Source organism: Oncorhynchus mykiss, chromosome 6, assembly GCF_057628025.1.
Source record: "Oncorhynchus mykiss isolate SJ-2025 chromosome 6, ASM5762802v1, whole genome shotgun sequence".
In the NCBI taxonomy this organism is placed as follows: domain Eukaryota; kingdom Metazoa; phylum Chordata; class Actinopteri; order Salmoniformes; family Salmonidae; genus Oncorhynchus; species Oncorhynchus mykiss.
The window spans coordinates 41,071,449-41,096,500 of NC_143027.1; the positions used below are offsets into that span (position 1 = coordinate 41,071,449).

Sequence of the window (25,052 nt, forward strand, 5' to 3'; positions counted from 1 at the left end):
GCGGATTCAGGCCTTTTTAATATTAAATGTGTTTTGGGGGGGGATACGATGCGTTGTTTGATGTGTGTCTGTGGTCTTGGAGCTGCGTCAGTATAGAATGTGGCTGACCATAGAAGACAGTGACACAATGCCACAGAAGATCAAAGAGGCTTTGACAGAGAGACGTGTGTGTTTAGAGTCCGAATGGTAGTACGCTACGCATTAGAAGTCAAGAGTGTGCAGTAAGTCTTCAAGCTAGACTGTCCACACACACACAGCACTACCTGTAGTCCTTACTTGGGGTTGATGTGTGTGTTTCTCATCTACTCCGTAGTGCAGCACCTGAAGACAGTAGCTCGTCGCTCCACCAGTCTGTCAGTCTGTCTGTCTGTGCTTGATGTTGCCAATAGTGATGCAGCAATATGATGTTTTTGGCCGATACAGATATCCAATATTTTCCTTGCCAAAAAAGTAACAATACCGATATCCGATATTTCAAATTTTAGCGGCCTTTTAAGCATTCTAGTACAGTTAAATAGTTGAGAGAGAGAGACACACACACACACACACACACACACACACACACACACACACACACACACACTCTGACCAAAAAGTTATTTTGTTGGCATTTACATTTGTCCCCATTACCAGTAAATCATCATCAAAACCTATTTCTTTCACTTACTTGCTGTGCTGTTTCATTGTTCATTTGTTCAGTCTCAACCATCATCATAGTTTCATCTCTGTCTGTCCGCGGCCTCTCTTCCTCAGTGCTCACTGTCACTGTGTCCGTTTCCATCTTGTCCAGCTGTGTCTGTAACATTTCGCGTAAACCCTGTTTCTTGTCTGCATCGAAGTAGCGGCCCTTGTACCAAGCATCGAGCACGGTGGCAACACAGTAAAGAGGCTCAGAGAGAATGCCACCGAATCACTTGTTCACAGCCTCGAATAGAGTACTTTTCCAAGTTAAGCCGACGGTCTGTGTTGGCATTTTTGTTGAACAGGTGTTTCAGGGCCATGACAGGGTCTGCACCGGACACAGTGAGTGGAGCTGGGAGTGTTCATGTTTCCAAGTTTCAAACATGTTCTCAAATGCCATTGAAATGGCAGCAGCGGTATGAGAACCAGCACATTCTTGAGCATGCAATACGACTTCCCTCAGTACGAAGACCTCGTCGACCCACTGTGCTGTCAGACTCATAAAGCTCATGGGGCTGACATCGCTGGTCCAAATGTCAGTCGTGAAGCAGCGACACCCATAGCAAGCAGTTCACGGACGCTGTGTAACTCAGGTAGGGCAACATCTGGAAAAATAGTGCCTACTTGGTAGTGTGTACCGGTGCTCGACCAGTCGGCGAAAGCCAACATCACCCACGACAGATTGATTGTCAAGGGCAATGAATTCCGTTATCTTGGGGTTAATGGATTTCATCTTTGTGTTGTCTCTCTGAAATGTTCTTACTCTTTCAAATGACTGTTCGACTTGTTGACTGCTCGATCCACACAGCGGACATTGTGGGCTCGGTTAGGATTGCTGTGTTGCAGTAGTCAGCCACCAATTGTGCAAGTTCTCCCACTTAAAAAGATGAGAGAGGCCTGTAATTTTCATCATAGGTACTCTTCAACTATGACAGACAAAATGAGAAAAACAATCCAGAAAATCACATTGTAGGATGTTTTATTAATTTATTTGCAAATTATGGTGGAAAATAAGTATTTGGTCAATAACAAAAGTTTATCTCAATACTTTGTTATATACCCTTTGTTGGCAATGACAGAGGTCAAACGTTTTCTGTAAGTCTTCACAAGGTTTTCACACACTGTTGCTGGTATTTTGGCCCATTCCTCCATGCAGATCTCCTCTAGAGCAGTGATGTTTTGGGGCTGTTGCTGGGCAACATGGACTTTCAACTCCCTCCAAAGATTTTCTATGGGGTTGAGATCTGGAGACTGGCTAGGCCACTCCAGGACCTTGAAATGCTTCTTACGAAGCTACTCCTTCGTTGCCCAGGCGGTGTGTTTGGGATCATTGTCACGCTGAAAGACCCAGCCACGTTTCATCTTCACTGCCCTTGCTGGTGGAAGGAGGTTTTCACTCAAAATCTCACGATACATGGCCCCATTCATTCTTTCCTTTACACGGATCAGTCGTCCTGGTCCCTTTGCAGAAAAACAGCCCCAAGCATGATTTTCCACCCCCATGCTTCACAGTAGGTATGGTTGGATGCAACTCAGCATTCTTTGTCCTCCAAACACGACGAGTTTTGTTTTTACCAAAAAGTTATATTTTGGTTTGATCTGACCATATGACATTCTCCCAATCTTCTTCTGGATCATCCAAATGCTTTTTAGCAAACTTCAGACGGGCCTGTACCTATTGCAGATTCAGTCTTCCCAGCCTGGTGCAGGTCTACAATTTTGTTTTTGGTGTCCTTTGACAGCTCTTTGGTCTTGACCATAGTCGAGTTTGGAGTGTGACTGTTTGAGGTTGTGGACAGGTGTCTTTTATACTGATAACAAGTTCAAACAGGTGCCATTAATACAGGTAACGAGTGGAGGACAGAGGAGCCTCTTAAAGAAGAAGTTACAGGTCTGTGAGAGCCAGAAATCTTGCTTGTTTGTAGGTGACCATATACTTATTTTCCACCATAATTTGCAAATAAATTCATTAAAAATCCTACAATGTGATTGTTCTGGATTTTCTTTCTCATTTTGTCTGTCATAGTTGAAGTGTACCTATGATGAAAATTACAGGCCTCTCTCGTCTTTTTAAGTGGGAGAACTTGCACAATTGGTGGCTGACTAAATACTTTTTTGCCCCACTGTATGTATGTAAAACGGACACGAAGGTAGAAATGAAATAATGTGATGCAGGTCAACTGTGTTGTAAGTACAATGCCTTCAGAAAGTATTCATACCCCTTGGATTATTCCACATTTTGGTGTGTCAGAGCCTAAATTCAAAATTCGTTAAACTTGTTTTTTTCTCTCACTCATCTACACGCAATGCCCCATAATGACAAAGCGAAACCCATTTTTTTCCATTCTTTTCAATATTCTTCAAGCTCTGTCAATTTGGTTGTTACATTTTTCTAGACAATCATTTGCAGGTCTTGCAATACATTTTCAAGTACATTTAAGTCAAGACTGTACCTCGCCCACTCAGGAACTTTCACTGTCTTCTTGTTAGGCAACTCCAGTGTAGATTTGCCCTTGTGTTTTAGTTTATTGTCCTGCTGAAAGGTGAATTCATCTCCCAGTGTCAGGTGAAAAGCAAACTGAACCAGGTTTTCCTCTAAGGATTTGACCAGTGCTTAGCTCCATTCAGTGTTTTTGTATCCTGAAGAACTCCCCGGTCCTTAATGATTACAAGCATACCCATAACATGACGCAACCACCAGTATGCTTGAAATATGAAGAGTGGTACTCAGGAATATGTTGTATTGGATTTTCCCAAAACATAATACTTTGTTTGAATGTATTTGAATGTATTACTTTAGTGCCTTGTTACAAACAGGATGCATTTTTTGTAATATTTGTATTATGTACAGGCTTCATTGTGTTTTCTCTGTCATTTAGGTTAGTATTGTGGAGTAACGACAATGTTTTTGATCCATCCTCAGTTTTCTCCTATCACAGCCATTAAGCTGTAACTGTTTTAAAGTCACCATTGGCCTCATGGTGAAATCCCTGAGTGGTTTCCTTCCTCTCCGGCAACTGAGTTGTAGTGACTGGGTGTATTCATACACCATCCAAAGTGTAATTTATAACTTTACCATGCTCAAAGGGTTATTCAATGTCTGCTTCTTCTTTTTTTTTAAACACCAATAGGGGCCCTTCTTTGCTTTGGAAAACCACCCTGGTCTTTGTGGTTGGATCTGTGTTTAAAATTCACTGCTTAAATTATGGACCTTACAGATAATTGATTGTATGTGTGGGGTACACAAAAAAACTATTGCACAGAATGTGACTTGTTAATGTTACGGTGCGTGAATGAGGACCCAAAAGCGAATCAACCTAAACAGAGCTTCTTTAATTACCAAACATAGGTAGGCTCAGATGGACCGGCAGATTCCGACAGGACAGGACAAGGTTACAGCAAACATGACGACAGTCTGGTTCAGGCATGAATGACACAAACAAACAAGAATCCGACAAGGACAGGAGCAGAAACAGAGAGAGATATTGGGACCTAATCAGAGGGAAAAAAGGGAACAGGTGGGGAACGGGGTGAATGGGTAGTTAGAGGAGACAAGGGACAGCTGGGGGAAAGCGGGGGAGAAAAGGTAACCTAACACGACCAGCAGAGGGAGACAGGGTGAAGGGAAAGGACAGAGACAAGACAACATGACAGTACATGACAGTACCCCCCCACTCACCGAGCGCCTCCTGGCGCACTCGAGGAGGAAACCTGGCGGCAACGGAGGAAATCATCAATCAGCGCACGGTCCAGCACGTCCCGAGAGGGAACCCAACTCCTCTCCTCAGGACCGTACCCCTCCCAGTCAACTAGGTACTGATGACCACGGCCCCGAGGACGCATGTCCAAGATTTTACGGACCCTGTAGATAGGTGCGCCCTCGACAAGGATGGGGGGGGGGGGGGGGAGACGAGCGGGGGCGCGAAGAACGGGCTTAACACAGGAGACATGGAAGACCGGGTGGACGCGACGAAGATATCGCGGAAGAAGAAGTCGCACTGCGACAGGATTAATGACCTGAGAGATACGGAATGGACCAATGAACCGCGGGGTCAACTTGCGAGAAGCCGTCTTAAGGGGAAGGTTCTGAGTGGAGAGCCAAACTCTCTGACCGCGACAATATCTAGGGCTCTTAGTTCTACGCTTATTAGCAGCTCTCACAGTCTGCGCCCTATAACGGCAAAGTGCAGACCTGACCCTCTTCCAGGTGCGCTCGCAACGTTGGACAAAAGCCTGAGCGGAGGGGACGCTGGACTCGGCGAACTGAGATGAGAACAACGGAGGCTGGTACCCGAGGCTACTCTGAAAAGGAGATAGCCCGGTCGCAGACGAAGGAAGCGAGTTGTGGGCGTATTCTGCCCAGGGGAGCTGTTCTGACCAAGACGCAGGGTTGCGAAAAGAAAGACTGCGTAAGATGCGACCAATAGTCTGATTGGCCCGTTCTGCTTGACCGTTAGACTGGGGGTGAAAGCCGGAAGAGAGACTGACGGAAGCCCCAATCAAACGGCAAAACTCCCTCCAAAATTGAGACGTGAATTGCGGACCTCTGTCCGAAACGACGTCTGACGGAAGGCCATGAATTCTGAAAACATTCTCGATGATGATTTGTGCCGTCTCTTTAGCAGAAGGAAGCTTAGCAAGGGGAATGAAATGAGCCGCCTTAGAGAACCTATCGACAACCGTAAGAATAACAGTCTTCCCCGCTGACGAAGGCAGTCCGGTGACAAAATCTAAGGCGATGTGAGACCACGGTCGAGAGGGAATAGGAAGCTGCCTGAGACGGCCGGCAGGAGGAGAGTTACCGGACTTAGTCTGCGCGCAGACCGAACAAGCAGCCACGAAATGACGCGTGTCATGCTCCCGGGTGGGCCACCAGAAACGCTGGCGAATGGAAGCAAGCGTACCCCGAACGCCAGGGTGGCCGGCTAACTTGGCAGAGTGAGCCCACTGAAGAACGGCCAGACGAGTAGGAACGGGAACGAAAAGAAGGTTCCTAGGACAAGCGCGCGGCGACGGAGTTTGAGTGAGTGCTTGCTTTACCTGCCTCTCAATTCCCCAGACAGTCAACCCGACAACACGCCCCTCAGGGAGAATCCCCTCGGGGTCAGTGGAGGCTACTGAAGAACTGAAGAGACGAGACAAAGCATCAGGCTTGGTGTTCTTAGAGCCCGGACGATAAGAAATCACGAACTCGAAACGAGCGAAAAACAGCGCCCAACGCGCCTGACGCGCATTAAGTCGTTTGGCAGAACGGATGTACTCAAGGTTCCTATGGTCAGTCCAAACGACAAAAGGAACGGTCGCCCCCTCCAACCACTGTCGCCATTCGCCTAGGGCTAACCGGATGGCGAGCAGTTCGCGGTTACCCACATCATAGTTACGTTCCGACGGCGACAGGCGATGAGAAAAATACGCGCATGGGTGGACCTTGTCGTCAGAGAGGGAGCGCTGAGAAAGGATGGCTCCCACTCCCACCTCTGACGCGTCAACCTCGACAACGAACTGTCTAGAGACGTCAGGTGTAACAAGGATAGGAGCGGATGTAAAACGATTCTTGAGGAGATCAAAAGCTCCCTGGGCGGAAACGGACCACTTAAAGCACGTCTTGACAGAAGTAAGGGCTGTGAGAGGAGCTGCCACCTGACCGAAATTACGGATGAAACGACGATAGAAGTTCGCGAAGCCGAGAAAGCGCTGCAGCTCGACGCGTGACTTAGGGACGGGCCAATCAATGACAGCTTGGACCTTAGCGGGATCCATCTTAATGCCTTCAGCGGAAATAACAGAACCGAGAAATGTGACGGAGGAGGCATGAAAAGTGCACTTCTCAGCCTTCACAAAAAGACAATTCTCTAAAAGGCGCTGGAGGACACGTCGAACGTGCTGAACATGAATCTGGAGTGACGGTGAAAAAATCAGGATATCGTCAAGGTAAACGAAAACAAAGATGTTCAGCATGTCTCTCAGGACATCATTGACTAATGCCTGAAAGACAGCTGGAGCGTTAGCGAGGCCGAAAGGAAGAACCCGGTATTCAAAGTGCCCTAACGGAGTGTTAAACGCCGTCTTCCACTCGTCCCCCTCCCTGATGCGCACGAGATGGTAAGCGTTACGAAGGTCCAACTTAGTGAAAAACCTGGCTCCCTGCAGGATCTCGAAGGCTGAAGACATAAGAGGAAGCGGATAACGATTCTTCACTGTTATGTCATTCAGCCCTCGATAATCTATGCAGGGGCGCAGAGACCCGTCCTTCTTCTTGACAAAAAAAAACCCGCTCCGGCGGGAGAGGAGGAGGGGACTATGGTACCGGCGTCAAGAGCTACAGACAAATAATCTTCGAGAGCCTTACGTTCGGGAGCCGACAGAGAGTATAGTCTACCCCGGGGGGGGGTGGTTCCCGGAAGGAGATCAATACTACAATCATACGACCGGTGTGGAGGAAGAGAGGTGGCCCTGGACCGACTGAACACCGTGCGCAGATCGTGATATTCCTCCGGCACCCCTGTCAAATCACCAGGCTCCTCCTGTGAAGAAGAGACAGAGGAAACAGGAGGGATAGCAGACATTAAACATTTCACATGACAAGAGACGTTCCAGGAGAGGATAGAATTACTAGACCAATTAATGGAAGGATTATGACAAACTAGCCAGGGATGGCCCAAAACAACAGGTGTAAAAGGTGAACGAAAAATTAAAAAAGAAATGGTTTCACTATGATTACCAGAAACAGTGAGGGTTAAAGGTAGCGTCTCACGCTGAATCCTGGGGAGAGGACTACCATCCAGGGCGAACAAGGCCGTGGGCTCCTTTAACTGTCTGAGAGGAATGTCATGTTCCCGAGCCCAGGTCTCGTCCATAAAACAGCCCTCCGCCCCAGAGTCTATTAAGGCACTGCAGGAAGCTGACGAACCGGTCCAGCGTAGATGGACCGACAAGGTAGTGCAGGATCTTGAAGGAGAGACAGGAGTAGTAGCGCTCACCAGTAGCCCTCCGCTTACTGACGAGCTCTGGCCTTTTACTGGACATGAAGTGACAAAATGACCAGCGGAACCGCAATAGAGACAGAGGCGGTTGGTGATTCTCCGTTCCCTCTCCTCAGTCGAGATGCGGATACCTCCCAGCTGCATGGGCTCAGCACCCGAGCCGGCAGAGGAAGATGGTAGTGATGCGGAGAGGGAGGCGACGGAGAGCGCGAGCTCCTTTCCACGAGCTCGGTGACGAAGATCAACCCGTCGCTCAATGCGAATAGCGAGTTCAATCAAGGAATCCACGCTGGAAGGAACCTCCCGGGAGAGAATCTCATCCTTTACCTCTGCGCGGAAACCCTCCAGAAGACGAGCGAGCAAGGCCGGCTCGTTCCAGCCACTGGAGACAGCAAGAGTGCGAAACTCAATAGAGTAGTCTGTTATGGATCGATTGCCTTGACATAGGGAAGACAGGGCCCTGGAAGCCTCCTCCCCAAAAACAGATCGATCAAAAACCCGTATCATCTCCTCCTTAAAGTCTTGATACTGGTTAGTACACTCAGCCCTTGCCTCCCAGATTGCCGTGCCCCACTCACGAGCCCGTCCAATAAGGAGAGATATGACGTAGGCGACACGAGCAGTGCTCCTGGAGTAAGTGTTGGGCTGGAGAGAAAACACAATATCACACTGGGTGAGGAACGAGCGGCATTCAGTGGGCTCCCCAGAGTAACACGGCGGGTTATTGATTCTGGGCTCCGGAGATTCGAAAGCCCTGGAAGTGGCCGGTGGATCGAGGCGGAGATGGTGAACCTGTTCTGTGAGGTTGGAGACTTGGGTGGCCAGGGTCTCAACGGCATGTCGAGCAGCAGACAATTCCTGCTTGTGTCTGCCTAGCATCGCTCCCTGGATCTCGACGGCTGAGTGGAGAGGATCCGAAGTCGCTGGGTCCATTCTTGGTCGGATTCTTCTGTTACGGTGCGTGAATGAGGACCCAAAAGCGAATCAACCTAAACAGAGCTTCTTTAATTACCAAACATAGGTAGGCTCAGATGGACCGGCAGATTCCGACAGGACAGGACAAGGTTACAGCAAACATGACGACAGTCTGGTTCAGGCATGAATGACACAAACAAACAAGAATCCGACAAGGACAGGAGCAGAAACAGAGAGAGATATTGGGACCTAATCAGAGGGAAAAAAGGGAACAGGTGGGGAACGGGGTGAATGGGTAGTTAGAGGAGACAAGGGACAGCTGGGGGAAAGCGGGGGAGAAAAGGTAACCTAACACGACCAGCAGAGGGAGACAGGGTGAAGGGAAAGGACAGAGACAAGACAACATGACAGTACATGACAGTTAAGCAAATGTTTATTCCTGAACTTATTTAGGCTTGCCATAACAAAGATGTTGAATACTTATCGACTCAAGACATTTCAGCTTTACATTTTTGATTAGCTTGTAAACATTTCTAAAAACACAATTCCACTTTGACGTTATGGGGAATTGTGTTTCGTCAAGTGACACACAATATGTAACGTAACAAAATATGGAAAAAGTCCAGGGGTGTGAATACTTTTTGAAGGAACAGTTCAAATGCGTTTAATTATTTAAGCAATTTGATGCACTGAATTAGGGTAATCTTTAAGCTCTTAAAATGAACTTTTAGATAAATGACATTTTAGTCAAATTGCTTCATAAGATTATAATTGTGTTTTGTGCATTGTTTTTTTTTAGACCGGTTTTAGGAAGAGTAATCCCATGTAGAAAATGCCTGTCCCCCCTGTAAATAACCTTTTTCAAATCTGACCCCCATAAGAATGTAGTTAAATAGCCCTGCTCTAGTTCCTCAACAGCACAGCTACTGTAAGAGAGCTCAGATTTACCTTAAGAGTTAGACTCTACTTTGAGGCATGAAAGGGCATTGAAATTGCTCAGGAACTGTGCACACTTTAGAGAGGTGTGTGTCCACTTGGAGACACCAGTTAGTCCTCTCACTCAAAGCCTTGTCATTTATTTGTCTTACGTTGCACCTACCCCGCCACATTTTCCAGGAACAGTGTTATGTTACTGAATGTCTTGGAAAGTACAGTCAATGTAAAATCCTCGTAAAACAAACTGGAATGTTTGGAATCGGTCTTGTCAGGTGAACTGTTGTGTGTTAACTTTTTCTATTCTCTCCAAACTGTTCCCTTTCCAGTTGCTACTATGGTTATGCATTTCAATTCAGCCCGATCCACACAGGCCAATTCCCACCAATGTAAAGGGTTAAATAACAAATACACATTTATTTGAACCCAGGTCATGTGTGTGCACACAATTATGGTTCATACCCTTGTTTTGAAAGCCAAAAGAGAGAGTGTGTGTGTGTGTTTGTGTGTCGGTCTGTGCATCAGTGGCTCCAATGCCTCGATGCTGACTAACTTTCACAGTAGTGATAGCTGTTTGCTGTTCTGACGCCTTGTCCCTGTGGCGTGTGTGTGTGTGTGTGTGCGTGCGCACGTGTGTGTGCGTGTGCACGCGTGTGTGTGTGTGTGTGCTTCTAGTTCCGACAATGCAGTAATATCCAACGTGTAATCTAACCTAACAATTTCACAACAGCTACCTTATACACACAAGTGTAAAGGGATGAATAAGAATATGTACATAAACAAATATATATATATATATATGAATGAGTGATGGTAAACAACAACAATGTTTTGGCTATAAACCTCTGCTAATTGGCTGTTTGCTCCTCACCTTTCAGTCCCCGTGGCAGTTAACAACTGTCCTGTGTCCAAGTGGAAGCACATGTTTTATGGATTGATGTGAAAGTATTGGTCTAATTGGATTCGTGGTGTTGGTTATTAACTCCTGGTTGAAAGGCCTGTTATTTGGTTGTCACTTTGGGGAAAAGAAGTGTAGAACAGTCATGTGGAACGTTTTAGTCCAGGGCTCTACAGTGCGTCTGTTTTACCTGCATATGGTCGAAATATTTTGCTCTGCGACCTGGACTTTTCATTTAGGCGCAACAGCGCACCTAGAAAAATCAACGCTATTTTTTTATTTAGCTTCTAAATGCACTCACACACACCACTCCAGAATTATTCTACACCTTCCTTCATTAGATTCTCTCTCTCTGTGTGTGCGTGTGTGTGTGTGTAAATTATGCAGCCTAAATTACAGCTGCACCGTGTTGACTTCAGCACTATCTGCTTTGGTGTGTGTTTGTGTGTTCATCACTCTCTGAGAAACACAAACCACGTATTGCACAAGCCAACTGAGAAAACCTACTCCTTTGATTCTGACTTTAGATCAGAGGAGATTTCCAACATCATATTTACACTTCACCCACAGTGAAGACCCCCAGGGAACACACACACACACACACACACACACACACACACACACACAGGTTGTCCATTAATATTTATTTCTGTTTCATTAGTTTTCTGAGCTCAACATTAAAAATCGCTCTTTTTCTCTTTGCCATCTCCTTCTCCCTACTATCTCTCCTTCCCCCGTCTCGTACCCTCTTCCATGTTGCTGTGGCCCGTTATGGTGTTGCTGTGTCTGTCTAACTCCGGTATGAACCACAGTTTAATTTTACTGATGGAAGGACTCCCAACCAAAGTGCTTGTTTTGGGTAACTCTGTCATATGGAGGTGCTCCCAGTTTGAAGGGGGAAAAAGCGTGGTATTAAGTTCGATATCAAGTTTAAACAGTGCTAAGGCGGCTTCTGTTTTCCCGTACGTGTTCAGCTTGTAAATCAAGCCTGTAACGTTGAGTAAAAAGACGGGGGGGGATGTTCTCCCTTTGACCCCGAGAGAGACAGAGGTCCAAACAGAGTGGAGAGCGAGTTCGGCCAGAGACCTCTGGAACGGACCACAGCTGTGAATGATGGGCTTAAATGTTAATGTAAACTCCCCTCAACCCATCTCTTATAGCCCGGCTCTGACTGGTCAGCTGGGCTGTGTTCTTATCAGGTTACTGTGTGGCTGACTTGGAGAGACAAGAGAGACACGTCTGCTTATACTCTGTGTTTGTTTGTGTGTGTGTGTGTGTGTGTGTGTGTGTGGATAACGCCTCGTATGGGTGTGAGCTACTGGTGTGCTCTTTCACAGTTTGGTAGAGAGGAGATGAGAGGGAAAACAAACAGTGCTGGTATGATATAGTCTTGTAGGTGATATAGTGCGGTCATACTCGTACACAGTCTTATGTGCTGTCATATCTTACATAGAGATGTCGGAAGTGTTATGTTTCCCAAAGGAACAGCCTTCAAGGAAACGAGAACGATACTGAACATATAAAGGCTGCTCATTAGGGATGAAATGCTTATTTTTTATTTTTTTTTACCCAGAACCCCCGCCAGACGACGAGCTGTACACACATGTGCATTCACTCTCTCTCTCTCTCGCACGTACGCAGGCACACACACACACACACACTGCACTCTACTCACTTATCACATTATCACCATCTCTTCATCAGAAATGGCCCTAATGACCTTTTTGAAGGACACCACAATACATTTTAATTGGTGGGAAGTCTCTCAATCCAGTTCAGTTTAAACATCAGAGAGTAGGAAAACAAAGTCTAAAATGTCTAATTATTTTTTGATTAACGATATGGTGTGTTTGTGTTTTCCCACCTAGGTGTTGCTCCAGCTGTCCCCTCCACCTAGGTGTTGCTCCAGCTGTCCCCTCCACCTAGGTGTTGCTCCAGCTGTCCCCTCCACCTAGGTGTTGCTCCAGCTGTCCCCTCCACCTAGGTGTTGCTCCAGCTGTCCCCTCCACCTAGGTGTTGCTCCAGCTGTCCCCTCCTCCTAGGTGTTGCTCCAGCTGTCCCCTCCACCTAGGTGTTGCTCCAGCTGTCCCCTCCACCTAGGTGTTGCTCCAGCTGTCCCCTCCACCTAGGTGTTGCTCCAGCTGTCCCCTCCACCAGAACTAGATTTATCCCTTGGCACTCTTGTCTGATATTTTCAGAAGCTTGGTTTGAGTAAGGTTTTAAATTCACTAGCCAGCGATTGAAGAAACCTTCAAACTGGTCTAAAACGCATCATTATTAGGTAACTTCACTGGAAAATGCCTTTTTCCTTTCCCCTCACACGTAGGACTTCTACTTTTCTAGCCCCCAACCCGAAACTATGAAATGTTTTCGCTATATATCTGAGAATATGACAACATTTGGGTATGTTTGTGCTCTTTATCATCTTTTGATATATGCATATTTTCACAGTCAAATGGGGGCCCCTAGTGTGAATGGGGGGGGGACTCTTTTTCTCCCTCTCTCTGGCCTCTCTTAGACATATTTAATACTGCACTTCTGTTTGTTGGCGCCACATAAACATTTTAATAACACCTGGACCCACAAACTCCTCTTTGCCAGATCTGGCTTCCACCTCTCTCTCTTTTACTCTCTTTCTTCTCTCTTTTACTCTCTTCTCTCTTTTACTCTCTTTCTTCTCTCTGTCCTTTCATCCGTTCGTCTCTCTACGCAGCCCTGGTTTGGCCCTCGTGGTGCCAGCGAGCCCCTGCCAACCCACAGCGTACCAGGATTAGCTCCTCTACACACAGAAGAGTCCATTAAAACACAGTTTTCTATTGCTAAATTAATGGCGAAAAGTGTGACTCAAAAAGTGGTGGTCAGTTCTCTCTAAGAAGATTATCCTGACTTGTTGTTCAAAGTCTCAGACTCCGTATCATACTAGTACCCACTACCCAGCTTTGGCCTGAGACCAAACTGGCATTCACACTCCTGCCAAACCACCACCGTGCCAGACACACCAGGCCATTGGGGGTGTGTGTGTCTTCATGCCAGACTGTTCCATACTCTTTTTCTCTCTCTATGTGTGTGTGTGTGTGTGTGTGTGTGTGTGTGTGTGTGTGTGTGTGTGTGTGTGTGTGTGTGTGTGTGTGTGTGTGTGTGTGTGTGTGTGTGTGTGTGTGTTGGTGCCAGCCTGTACCAGACAGGCACAGCGGGCGTGGTGGAGTGGCATGTTGGCACCAGACCTGTCCCCGTTACCCAGGGTGCATTGGGCCACAGGTGGTAATGCGATTAGGTTTAGGAAAAGGGGGATTTGTTCAGAGTGCATAGAGAGGAACATCAAACACGGAAAGAAGGGATAAAAAATCAAAAAAGAACCCCTAGCCTCGTCTGTCAGCCAGTTCCTAGGGGAGGGAGGGACAGACCGAAAAGAGGGGAGGAGGTGAGTGTCTTTCTGTCGTTCTTTCTTTGTGTGTGTATGTGGGGTGGGGGGGTGGGAGGGGCGGGCGGGCGGCCCCAGATTAGCAGTGTCAGTACAGGCCTCCCTGTGAGGGTGTGTGGGTAATGATTTAAAGGAGCAGAGCCTTGTGGAACAGTATCAACCTTCTGTTCTACTGGCACACAACACCATCCACTGACAGACAGACAGAGTGGAGGCTTATTTCAGTTTGTGAATAAATGACTGTCGATATTATGTGTACACACTGCTACATTTTACAGGTCATGTTTTGGTTCACCAAAACTGTCTGTCTCATCCTATGGTATGTTCCCCATCATCTCAAATAGCCTCTTCTACCCTCAACGGGGTGTGTGTGTGTGTGTGTGTGTGTGTGTGTGTGTGTGTGTGTGTGTGTGTGTGTGTGTGTGTATACTGTCACACGTCAGGTTTTTAGTTGTAATGGAAAGCGGAGGAAGAGAACATACTGTATCTTAGCAGTTTATTTGATCTCTCAGTTCTGTGCGCGCGTGTGTGTGTGTGTGTGTGTGTGTGTGTGTGTATACTGTCACACGTCAGGTTTTTAGTTGTAATGGAAAGCGGAGGAAGAGAACATACTGTATCTTAGCAGTTTATTTGATCTCTCAGTTCTGTGTGTGTGTGTGTGTGTGTGTGTGTGCGCGAGCGATCTCTAAGCTCCACTGAGTCGATAATAAAATCGGTGTGTGCATTTTCTTCCTCCCTATCCCTTTGTTGTTGGCATCAGTTGATACCAGGAGCTGTTTTTCCCGCTACACACCTCTCCTCACGTCTCATGGAGAGATGTGCAGTATTTATAGACCTACTGCCTCTGAACATACAGCAGTTTCAGCACCTCTGGTCTGTCTAACCAGCTCAATGTTGAGGCACAGCTACATCAAACAACACAACCTGAACACGATCTTTAGTTTCTTTCTATTATGGTTAAAGCTTTTCATAGTCCTGCAGTGGTAATGCTCTGTTCTCTCTGGTTGGCCCAGTCTGTGTCTGTTCCAATGGTCAACTTTCCGACTGTGGAACCAGAGGGAGCAAAAGAGAGATTGTTGCTCGGCTTGCTGTCCTGCGCTGGCCCCATCATTAGATAACCATGTCAAGCCAGACCGAAAACGCGCGCGCACGTGCACACACACACACACACACACACACACAGGCTGCCTGTTTTAGTTGTCTCTGTGCTCTCCTGGCGGGGCCAAAGGAAACAGATCTCTGCCATTAAAAGTAAGGTTATGATATTTTATGAGAGGCTGTAATGTTTTAACTGAGCTGTTATTACAGAGAGTAGAGTTTCACTCTCTCTACTGATGTCTGCTTCTAAAACGTCCACTGGTCTAGCTTCGTGTGGTCCAGGTGTGTGTGTGTGTGTGTGTGTGTGTATAAATGGAGACATCCACTGCCCCAAACGAGGCTGACCCATACATAAAGCTACCCCGTCATACATGTCTGTGACTAGCTAGTGACATCAGCCTATCATTGACCGTTTTACTAGCCTCTCTCACCAGCGTGAGAAACCATGTCATACTGACCTCACAAAGTCCAGCCGACAGGCCGCACACACACAGGGACCAGCGTACGGACAGCACCGTTTCCCCATGCAGACTGAAGGGTTATTGAGTTTTACAGGCCTTCGTTTAACTTCTCCTCACCGCGTTTTGAAATAGTGTATTTTTGAGGATGAATGGAAGAGTAAACCAATGCCTTCGTGTGCTGAGGACTCACTTTGTTATGGTTGGAATGTGATGTGAGAGTAAATACACATCAAAGAGAAGGATGATCTCTCTCTCCGCTCTCTCTCTCTCTCCGCTCTCTCTCTCTTCTCTCCCCCTTTCTCTCCCTCTTCTCTCCCTCTTTCTCTCCCTCTTGCTCTCTCTTGCTCTCTCGCTCTTTTCTCTCTCTCTTGCTCTTGCTCTCTCTTCTCTCTCACGCTCTGCTCACTCTCTCTTGTCTATCTCTCCCCTCTCTCTCTCTTGCTCTTGCTCTCTCTCTTGCTCTCTCTCCTCTCTCTCTTCTCTCTCTCTCTTCTCTGTCTCTCTCTCCTCTCTCTCTTCTCTCTCTCTCTTCTCTTGCTCTCTTCTCTTGCTCTCTCTATTCCTCTTGATTGCTCTCCTCTCTTCTCTCTCTTCTCTCCTCTCTCTTTCTCTTGCTCTCTCTCTCTCTTCCTCTTGCTTGCTCTCCTTTCTCTTCTCTCTCTCTCCTCTCCTCTCTCATCCTCTCTTGCTCTTTCTCCTCACTCTTCTCTCTCTCTCTTGCTCTCTTTTCTCTCTCTCTTGCCCTCTTGCTCTCTCTCTTCTCTCTCTCTCTCTCTCTCTTCTCTCTCTCTCACTCTCTTTCTCTCTCTCTCTTTCCCTCTTGCTCTCTCTCTTCTTCTCTCTCTCTTCTCTCTCTCTTCTCTCTTGCTCTCTCGCTCTTTGCGCTCTTCTTAGCCCAACTCTCGCTTCGCCATCCTCTTGGGCTTCCTGACACGACAGGAAGCAGTTCACTGTGTTGCACGTGTCACATCCTGTCTCTTAAAGTAGATGAGACCAGTCATGTGTGTGACTTCACTCTGTACTCATTAGCAGCAGTATATTGTCGCTGGTTGCTTTGCTGAGCAGCTGTAGGTCCAGGTGTGACATACACCAACCCTGGCACTGCCAGAAGAGACAGTAGCACTTCTCAGCCTTAGACAGATACTGTAGACCCAGAACAGGGGGAGGACATGGAGGAGTGTGTGTGTGTGTGTGTGGGGAGGGGGGGGGGGGGGGGTAGGTAGAGGGCTATGGGTGGATTGTGTAGAGAGCTGGGTGAGGTGTCATTGCAGGCTGGTTAGATGACTGTGCTAATAAGTTGCCACCTGTGGCTATAGGAAGTGGAACTGTCACCTTCACCTCTCTCTCTCTGTGTGTGTGTGTGTGTGTGTGTGTGTGTGTGTGTGTGTGTGTGTGTGTGTGTGTGTGTGTGTGTGTGTGTGTGTGTGTGTGTGTGTGTGTGTGTGTGTGTGTGTGTGTGTGTCATCCCCGTAGCTTTAGGATGAACAGGAATATTCCTGTGGAGGAGGGGAGGAAAGGCATCGATGAGAGGCAGGAATAAAGAGAGAGATGGGGTGGAGAGGGTGTAGGTTGACTTGAGTTGCTGATTAGCTCACTATGCTGACATAATAATGTATGTTTAAGAAAAATCGCATAATATGATATTGTTCTCTCTCTCTGCCTTTATCTCCCTCTCTCCCTGTATATAGTTTTGTATACATCCTGCACGACTATCTGTTTGCCTTATCTGTATTTGCAGTCATTCCAAATGTAAAGCTGTCCTACCCAACTTGGGAGGGTTTATGTCTGGCGTTGTCATATTTCAGTATGTAGAGCCAGAACACACACACTCCGTACTAGAGGTCGACCGATTAGGATTTTTCAACACCGACACCTATTATACATAAATAAAAATCTATTTAGTCTCAAATAAAAAAAGAAACATGTTCAATTTGGTTTAAATAATGCATAAACAAAGTGTTGGAGAAGAAAGTAACAGTGCAATATGTGCCATGAAAGAAAGCTAACGTTTCAGTTCCTTGCTCAGAACATGAGAACATATGAAAGCTGGTGCTTCCTTTTAACACGAGTCTTCAATATTCCCAGGTAAGAAGTTTTAGGTTGTAGACTATTTCCCTCTATACCATTTGTATTTCATAGACCTTTGACTATTGGATGTTCTTATAGGCACTATAGTATTGCCAGCCTAATCTCGGGAGTTGATTGGCTTGAAGTCCTAAACAGCTCAGTGCTTCAAGCATTGCTAACAGCTGCTGGCAAACGCAGGAAAGTGCTGTTTGAATATATGCTTACGATCCTGCTGCTGCCTACCACCACTCAGTCAGACTGCTCTATCAAATATCAAATCATAGACTTAATTATAATATAATAAACACACAGGAATACGAGCCTTAGTTTCCGGATTCGACCATATTAATGACCTATGATTTCGAAAACAAAACGTTTATTCTTTCAGTGAAATACGGAACCGTTCCGTATTTTATCTAACGGGTGGCATCACTAAGTCTAAATATTGCTGTTACATTGCACAGCCTTCAATGTTATGTCATAATTATGTAAAATTCTGGCATAGTAATTATGGTCTTTGTTAGGAAGAAATGGTCTTCACACAGTTTGCAACGAGCCAGGCGGCCCAAACTGCTTCATATACCCCGACTCTGCTTGCACAGAATGCAAGAGAAGTGACACAATTTCCCTAGTTAATATTACCTGCTAACATGAATTTCTTTTAACTAAATATGCAGGTTAAGAAAAATATACTTGTGTATTGATTTTAAGAAAGACATTGATGTTTATGGTTAGGTACATTGGTGCAACGGCAGTGCTTTTTTCGCAAATGCGCTTGTTAAATCATCACCCGTTTGGCGAAATAGGCTTTGATTCAATGATAAATGAACAGGCACCACATTGATTATATGCAACGCAGGACAAGCTAGATAAACTAGTGATATCATCAGCCATGTGTAGTTAATTAGTGATTATGTTAAGATTGATTGTTTTTTATAAGATACAGTGCCTTGCGAAAGTATTCGGCCCCCTTGAACTTTGCGACCTTTTGCCACATTTCAGGCTTCAAACATAAAGATATAAAACTGTATTTTTTTGTGAAGAATCAACAACAAGTGGGACACAATCATGAAGTGGAACGGCATTTATTGGATATTTCAAACTTTTTTAACAAATCAAAAACTGAAAAATTGGGCGTGCAAAATTATTCAGCCCCCTTAAGTTAATACTTTGTAGCGCCACCTTTTGCTGCGATTACAGCTGTAAGTCGCTTGGGGTATGTCTCTATCAGTTTTGCATAATCGAGAGACTGAATTTTTTTCCCATTCCTCCTTGCAAAACAGCTCGAGCTCAGTGAGGTTGGATGGAGAGCATTTGTGAACAGCAGTTTTCAGTTCTTTCCACAGATTCTCGATTGGATTCAGGTCTGGACTTTGACTTGGCCATTCTAACACCTGGATATGTTTATTTTTGAACCATTCCATTGTAGATTTTGCTTTATGTTTTGGATCATTGTCTTGTTGGAAGACAAATCTCCGTCCCAGTCTCAGGTCTTTTGCAGACTCCATCAGGTTTTCTTCCAGAATGGTCCTGTATTTGGCTCCATCCATCTTCCCATCAATTTTAACCATCTTCCCTGTCCCTGCTGAAGAAAAGCAGGCCCAAACCATGATGCTGCCACCACCATGTTTGACAGTGGGGATGGTGTGTTTAGCTGTGTTGCTTTTACGCCAAACATAACGTTTTGCATTGTTGCCAAAAAGTTCAATTTTGGTTTCATCTGACCAGAGCACCTTCTTCCACATGTTTGGTGTGTCTCCCAGGTGGCTTGTGGCAAACTTTAAACAACACTTTTTATGGATATCTTTAAGAAATGGCTTTCTTCTTGCCACTCTTCCATAAAGGCCAGATTTGTGCAATATACGACTGATTGTTGTCCTATGGACAGAGTCTCCCACCTCAGCTGTAGATCTCTGCAGTTCATCCAGAGTGATCATGGGCCTCTTGGCTGCATCTCTGATCAGTCTTCTCCTTGTATGAGCTGAAAGTTTAGAGGGACAGCCAGGTCTTGGTAGATTTGCAGTGGTCTGATACTCCTTCCATTTCAATATTATCGCTTGCACAGTGCTCCTTGGGATGTTTAAAGCTTGGGAAATCTTTTTGTATCCAAATCAGGCTTTAAACTTCTTCACAACAGTATCTCGGACCTGCCTGGTGTGTTCCTTGTTCTTCATGATGCTTTTGACGCTTTTGACGGACCTCTGAGACTATCACAGGGCAGGTGCATTTATACAGAGACTTGATTACACACAGGTGGATTGTATTTATCATCATTAGTCATTTAGGTCAACATTGGATCATTCAGAGATCCTCACTGAACTTCTGGAGAGTGTTTGCTGCACTGAAAGTAAAGGGGCTGAATAATTTTGCACGCCCAATTTTTCAGTTTTTGATTTCTTAAAAAAGTTTGAAATATCCAATAAATGTCGTTCCACTTCATGATTGTGTCCCACTTGTTGTTGATTCTTCACAAAAAAATACCGTTTTATATCTTTATGTTTGAAGCCTGAAATGTGGCAAAAGGTCGCAAAGTTCAAGGGGGCCGAATACTTTCGCAAGGCACTGTAAGTTTAATGCAAGCTAGCAACTTACCATGGCTCCTTGCTGCATTCACGTAACAGGTGGTCGTCCTGCCACGCAGGCTCCTCGTGGAGTGTAATGTAATCGGCCATAATCGGCGTCCAAAAATGGCTATTACCGATTGTTATGAAAACTTGAAATATCTACTCAGTACATTCCCTTAGTACAAATGCACTTGAACCAGGCTGATTCTGTTGTTCCTCCTCCTCCTCACCATCTCTCTGCCTCTTGGCCTGTTTGGTCAATCTGACTGTCTCTTCCCTGGTGTTCTTGCATGGGGGCTGGTAAGGGATGAGGGCTGGTAAGGGATGGGCTTCCCAAATAATAGATGATTAAAACTTGTTCAAATAGTATCACCAGTGAGGGTTGTGTGTGTTTTAGGGGTTTGTGTATGTGTTTGTGTGTTCTCCCATCTCTCTTTCCCAGCTGTCCAATTTAAGTTTGAGGAATTGCTCCGAATGAAATGAAACCAGTAAATCTCACATGCTTTTATGATCAATTGGATTTGTATTAATATTCTCTCCACTGTTCCTGTTCTCGCTCAACCCTCCTCCCTCTCCACATAGAGCTCCAGGAGTTCAAAAACTATTTTCTGACCTCCGAATCTCCCAATATTCCATAGTCCGGAAGCCTTGGAGATGCAACGCTTCTGATGTGGAGATGAGATGAATGGTCAGAATTCAGACGGAGCCACCTAATCAGATTCTTCCCTGGCTGAAGCAGGAGTGAGCTCAGCCATTCATGTATGAGAGAGGCCTGCGAGATAGCCAATGGGCTTCTCTCTGAAGGAGCTTAAATCGATACATTACATTGACTGTCCGTCTGAATTACTGAGTGAGGTGGCTTTTGAAATGCAGCAGTTTGAGCTTCAGTCTCGGGGCCTTTCAACCTTGAAGAACTAACACAGGAAGGCCATGAGGAAGGCCAGCCATTACACTAGTGGCTCTTTATCCTATCCTGACTCCATGAAACGACTACGTTTCATCTCATTTCTCTGCGTCCTCTCGGTCTGCTGGTTGAGGGATATATTATCCTCGGGCAACGGAGTTCACTGCACTCTGTGTCCAAATGTTCACGCTGACCTTATCGTCTCATCCCAAACTCTTCTGTGGAGTCGAACGCTGCTTTCTAACACTTGCAATTATCTTCTTCTTCTTTTGCGGCCATCGAGTGCCACAACTGAACCGAGCCTTATCTGCTGGAGGGCAGAGTAGAGAGGCTCGCTGTCGGTCTGTTTTTCTTCTCAGCACACCTGACCTTAGAGGCCTACACAAAGTAGGCCAGCCAGAGTAGTAGTGGGTAGATTGACGTTGTCGACCTGGTGTTGTTGACCTCATCTCTGCAGTACTCTCTGCAGTACTCTCTGCAGTACTCTCTGCAGTACTCTACTAGGTTAGTGTAAACGTCTCTCTCCTCTTCAGTAAAGTGTTGATTCTGGCCTGACTTCTGATACACACAGAGAAAGGCTACACATCTCCTTCCAACATAATCTGGCGCAGAATGGCAGGGTCTTAGTAACCTGCTGGGCCTCTCTCTCTCTCACCCCCCCTCGCTCTCCTATGTCTCTTTGTCCTCTCTCGGTCTCTCTCTCAAAGTTTTATCCACTTTGAAATACTCTCTTTTTAGATTAAGCTCATTCCCTACGCACACACACACGCCCCATGGGCACACACACACACACACACACACACACACACCATTGGCTCCCATTGACAACACATGTTCTTTCAACACCCCAGCCCGTCCTCCCTTCCTCCTGTTGATGAAACTCCGTACATAGTCCACCCGCAGGTGGGGAGCTGACACATACAACGTGTGGGATGGGGGGGAGGGATGGATGGAGAAAGAAGGTGTGGGGGGAGGGATGGATGGATGGAGAAAGAAGGTGTGGGGGCGGTGGGTGGAGAAAGAAGGTGTGGGGGGAGGGAGGGATGGATAGATGGATGGAGAAAGAAGACGTGGGGGGAGGGAGGGATGGATGGAGAAAGAAGGTGTGGGGGGAGGGAGGGATGGATGGAGAAAGAAGGTGTGGGGGGAGGGAGGGATGGATGGAGAAAGAAGGTGTGGGGGGAGGGAGGGATGGATGGAGAAAGAAGGTGTGGGGGGCGGGGGTGGAGAAAGCACATTGACCCTCTCTGTATGTTAATGCTGTTACCACATGTGCCTGCCTGCTTCCTCCTCCAAAGGTCCTATTGTCTCACTTTTCCATTTCATTAGAACTATGCATTATGTATTGACTGTCACATGTAAATGATAATCATTACCCCCCCACCCCCTCTTTTCCTCCGTTCCCCGGTCTACTCTATATGATCCTGGTGGAACTCCTTGGCGTTGAGATGAAACACATTTCCATACCGCCACACGTGTGTGTGTGTGTGTGTGTGTGTGTGTGTGTGTGTGTGTGTGTGTGCGTGCGTAGATGAGCATATTTCCATACGCCATCACTGTTCCCAAGGGAGGGAGTTGGAACTCAGGATGATAACTTTTTCAGGAAGAAGACGAATGGAGGGAGAGGAGATGGGACATACACACACACACACAGTCGCACATATGCACGGCACACACATCCTACACACACACACTCCCTTCTCTTCCCCACCCCACATTCCAGGCATCTGGGCATGCTGTTGGTTTGTATTTGTAAGCAAACAGAGAGTGGTAGGGAACAACGCCACAGTGTGTGTGTGTGTGATTGGTTTATGATGGGGTTGAGGACCCTGACCAACCTCTTCCTCTCTTTCTTTTGATTCAGCTCTGTCCTTGTCTGTCTGTGATCTCCGACTGGCTTCAGGTTTACACGGTCTGCTTCACAACACCAGACACCATCCTCAACCTTTTACACTGCACTACTCTCCCCCTTTTAATATATCTGGGTCAGCAGTCTGGGTTGTTGTTTCACCTAGGCTTCCATCTGTCTGTCCTCTGTGTGTGTGTGTGTGTGTTTTTAAATACCTCCCGAGGGGTTTATTGACTAAACGACCGAGTTTGGTTTCAACCCCACACATACACACCCCCTCCGTCAGACAACACTCCTCAACGTCAGCTGAAAACAGCACAGGCAGTTCCTGTTGTTGAGAAAAGCTCCCCTCCGATTGCGTCTGGCTACTGTCTGTCTGTCGTGTTTGGCGGCAGGTCGCTGTGTCTGCCAGCACCGCACGTCACTTTGACCTTTTACATTGATTTGACGCGTAACAACGCTCCCCATTTCCCACACGACATCCGTGGCACGCTGGAACAACTCTGCGTCCGCTCACCGCCGGCCTGGAGGAAGGGAGGGAGCGAAAGAGGAGGAAAAGGTCATGTACCTCAGAGAGAGAGAGAGACTGTGATTAGGTCAGGACTCCCCTCTGTTCTACGGCTATTGTTTCAGTCTAAAGGGAGGTTATGAGCATTTGTCGTCCCCGATGAATAATTGTGTGACCCTATTTCAGAGAGCGTGACTGACATTTCATACACGTGGATACCCAGGCAGCGTAGAGTGAGGGCGGCTTGCTTGGTTTTGAAATGTAGCGGCGTCGGTTCGACAGCGTCTGATCCCTTACGAGGACTGCGTTGATCTGCTCTGCCGTTCTCGGGAAGTGATACTGCGACATTTCGAGATTCGCGATTGTTTTTCGACATACCCAGAGTCAGATTGAACTCAGGGGATACCGTGGTTGTCTCGGCGTGCAGGTTTGGAGATAATTGACGGTAACATGTCTTTAGCTTAGTGCAATGGCTGGAAGTCTGGAAGTGTCCAGTTCCTCTCAAATGCAGGTTAATGGACATTCTCACTACTCCACAGCTGGGTGGTTACCACGTTGTACTCTGTACCGTTTACAAGTGTATATGAAACTATATTTTGATTGTAGTTTATTTCAATTTTTTTTTTAAATAATTTCTCTGAAGTACACATTTCATTCATCGGCTGTGGGCAGCCTCTCACTCAAGTCATCACACCTGGCCAGCTGTGACAATGGTACAGCACTTCCGTTTTGAGGGATGAGGAAGTTGAAAATGAGGACGTTGACAGAATCTCGTTTCTTATGATTATCAGTCAAATGAACAAATGTATAAAATAGACACGGACTGTACCAAACATTAAGGACACCTTCCTAATATTGAGTTGCACCCTCCCCTTTTGCCCTCAGAACAGCCTCAATTCATCGGGGCATGGACTCTACCAGGTGTCGAAAGCATTCCCAGGGATGCTGGCCCATGTTGACTACAATGATTTCCACAGTTGTGTCAAGTTGGCTGGATGTCCTTTGGATGGTGGACCGTTCTTGATACACACTGGAAACTGTTGAGGGTGAAAAACCCAGCCGTCTTGTAGTTCTTGACACAAACCTGTGTGCTTGGCACCTACTACCATATCCTGTTCAAAGGCACTTAAATATTTTTGTCATGCCCATTCACCCTTTGAATGCCTCACATACACAATCCATATCTCAATTGTCTCAAGGCTTAAAAATACTGTCGCTTTCACCTGGACTCTCTTGCTCAGTCTGTCATGGAATGAGCCAGGTGTCCTTAATGTTTTGTACTCTGTGTACATATTTTACATTTGTGAGGCTAAATGACCAACCACCCAGATCTGGAGTATCTAGATCAGTGGTGTGTATTCATGGCTTCCAAGGGAAGCCAGGCTCCCCCCCAAAAAAATAAATTGACCAAGATTTTTTATTTTTTGTTGATATTTTGTGTATATTCTGTGTTTTCATAATTTATCTTAAATTTGCAAGAGGCTGAATGTACTGTATCTGACAGGAGAAAGCATCCAAGTGAGTGAAACAGCACCCCTCTGTCTCTGTATGTGTTGGCCATCTATTTGATGCCAGTGAGCATTTGGCGTCCTTTGATAAAAAATAAAAAAAAATGTACGTATAAAATAATAGCCAATCAGCGTTGAGCAAAACTGAGTAAGCTCGACTGTGAATGGTCCTGGCACACCAAAAAAAAAGTTTAAGGGAAGCGAGTTTGGATTTAGCGTCACTCCTATCAAATCACATCGAGAACTCCAGTGGCTAGTTAGC

General features: G+C 46.3%; 1 protein-coding gene across 4 annotated transcripts in view; it reads left to right on the forward strand.

Moving 5' to 3' along the window:
- Window positions 1–25,052, forward strand: part of fbxl17 (F-box and leucine rich repeat protein 17) — a 322,953-nt gene that overhangs the window by 158,702 nt on the left and 139,199 nt on the right. The window contains exon 9 of one of the 4 annotated variants that reach the window (XM_090237949.1): window positions 12,279–12,983. The exons of the other annotated variants lie outside the window; for them this stretch is intronic. Coding sequence (XP_090094075.1) covers window positions 12,279–12,336 — 58 coding nt within the window. The 3' untranslated portion in view covers window positions 12,337–12,983. Of the gene's footprint in view, window positions 1–12,278; window positions 12,984–25,052 lie in introns of those variants that run through there. 4 annotated transcript variants of the gene reach the window in all.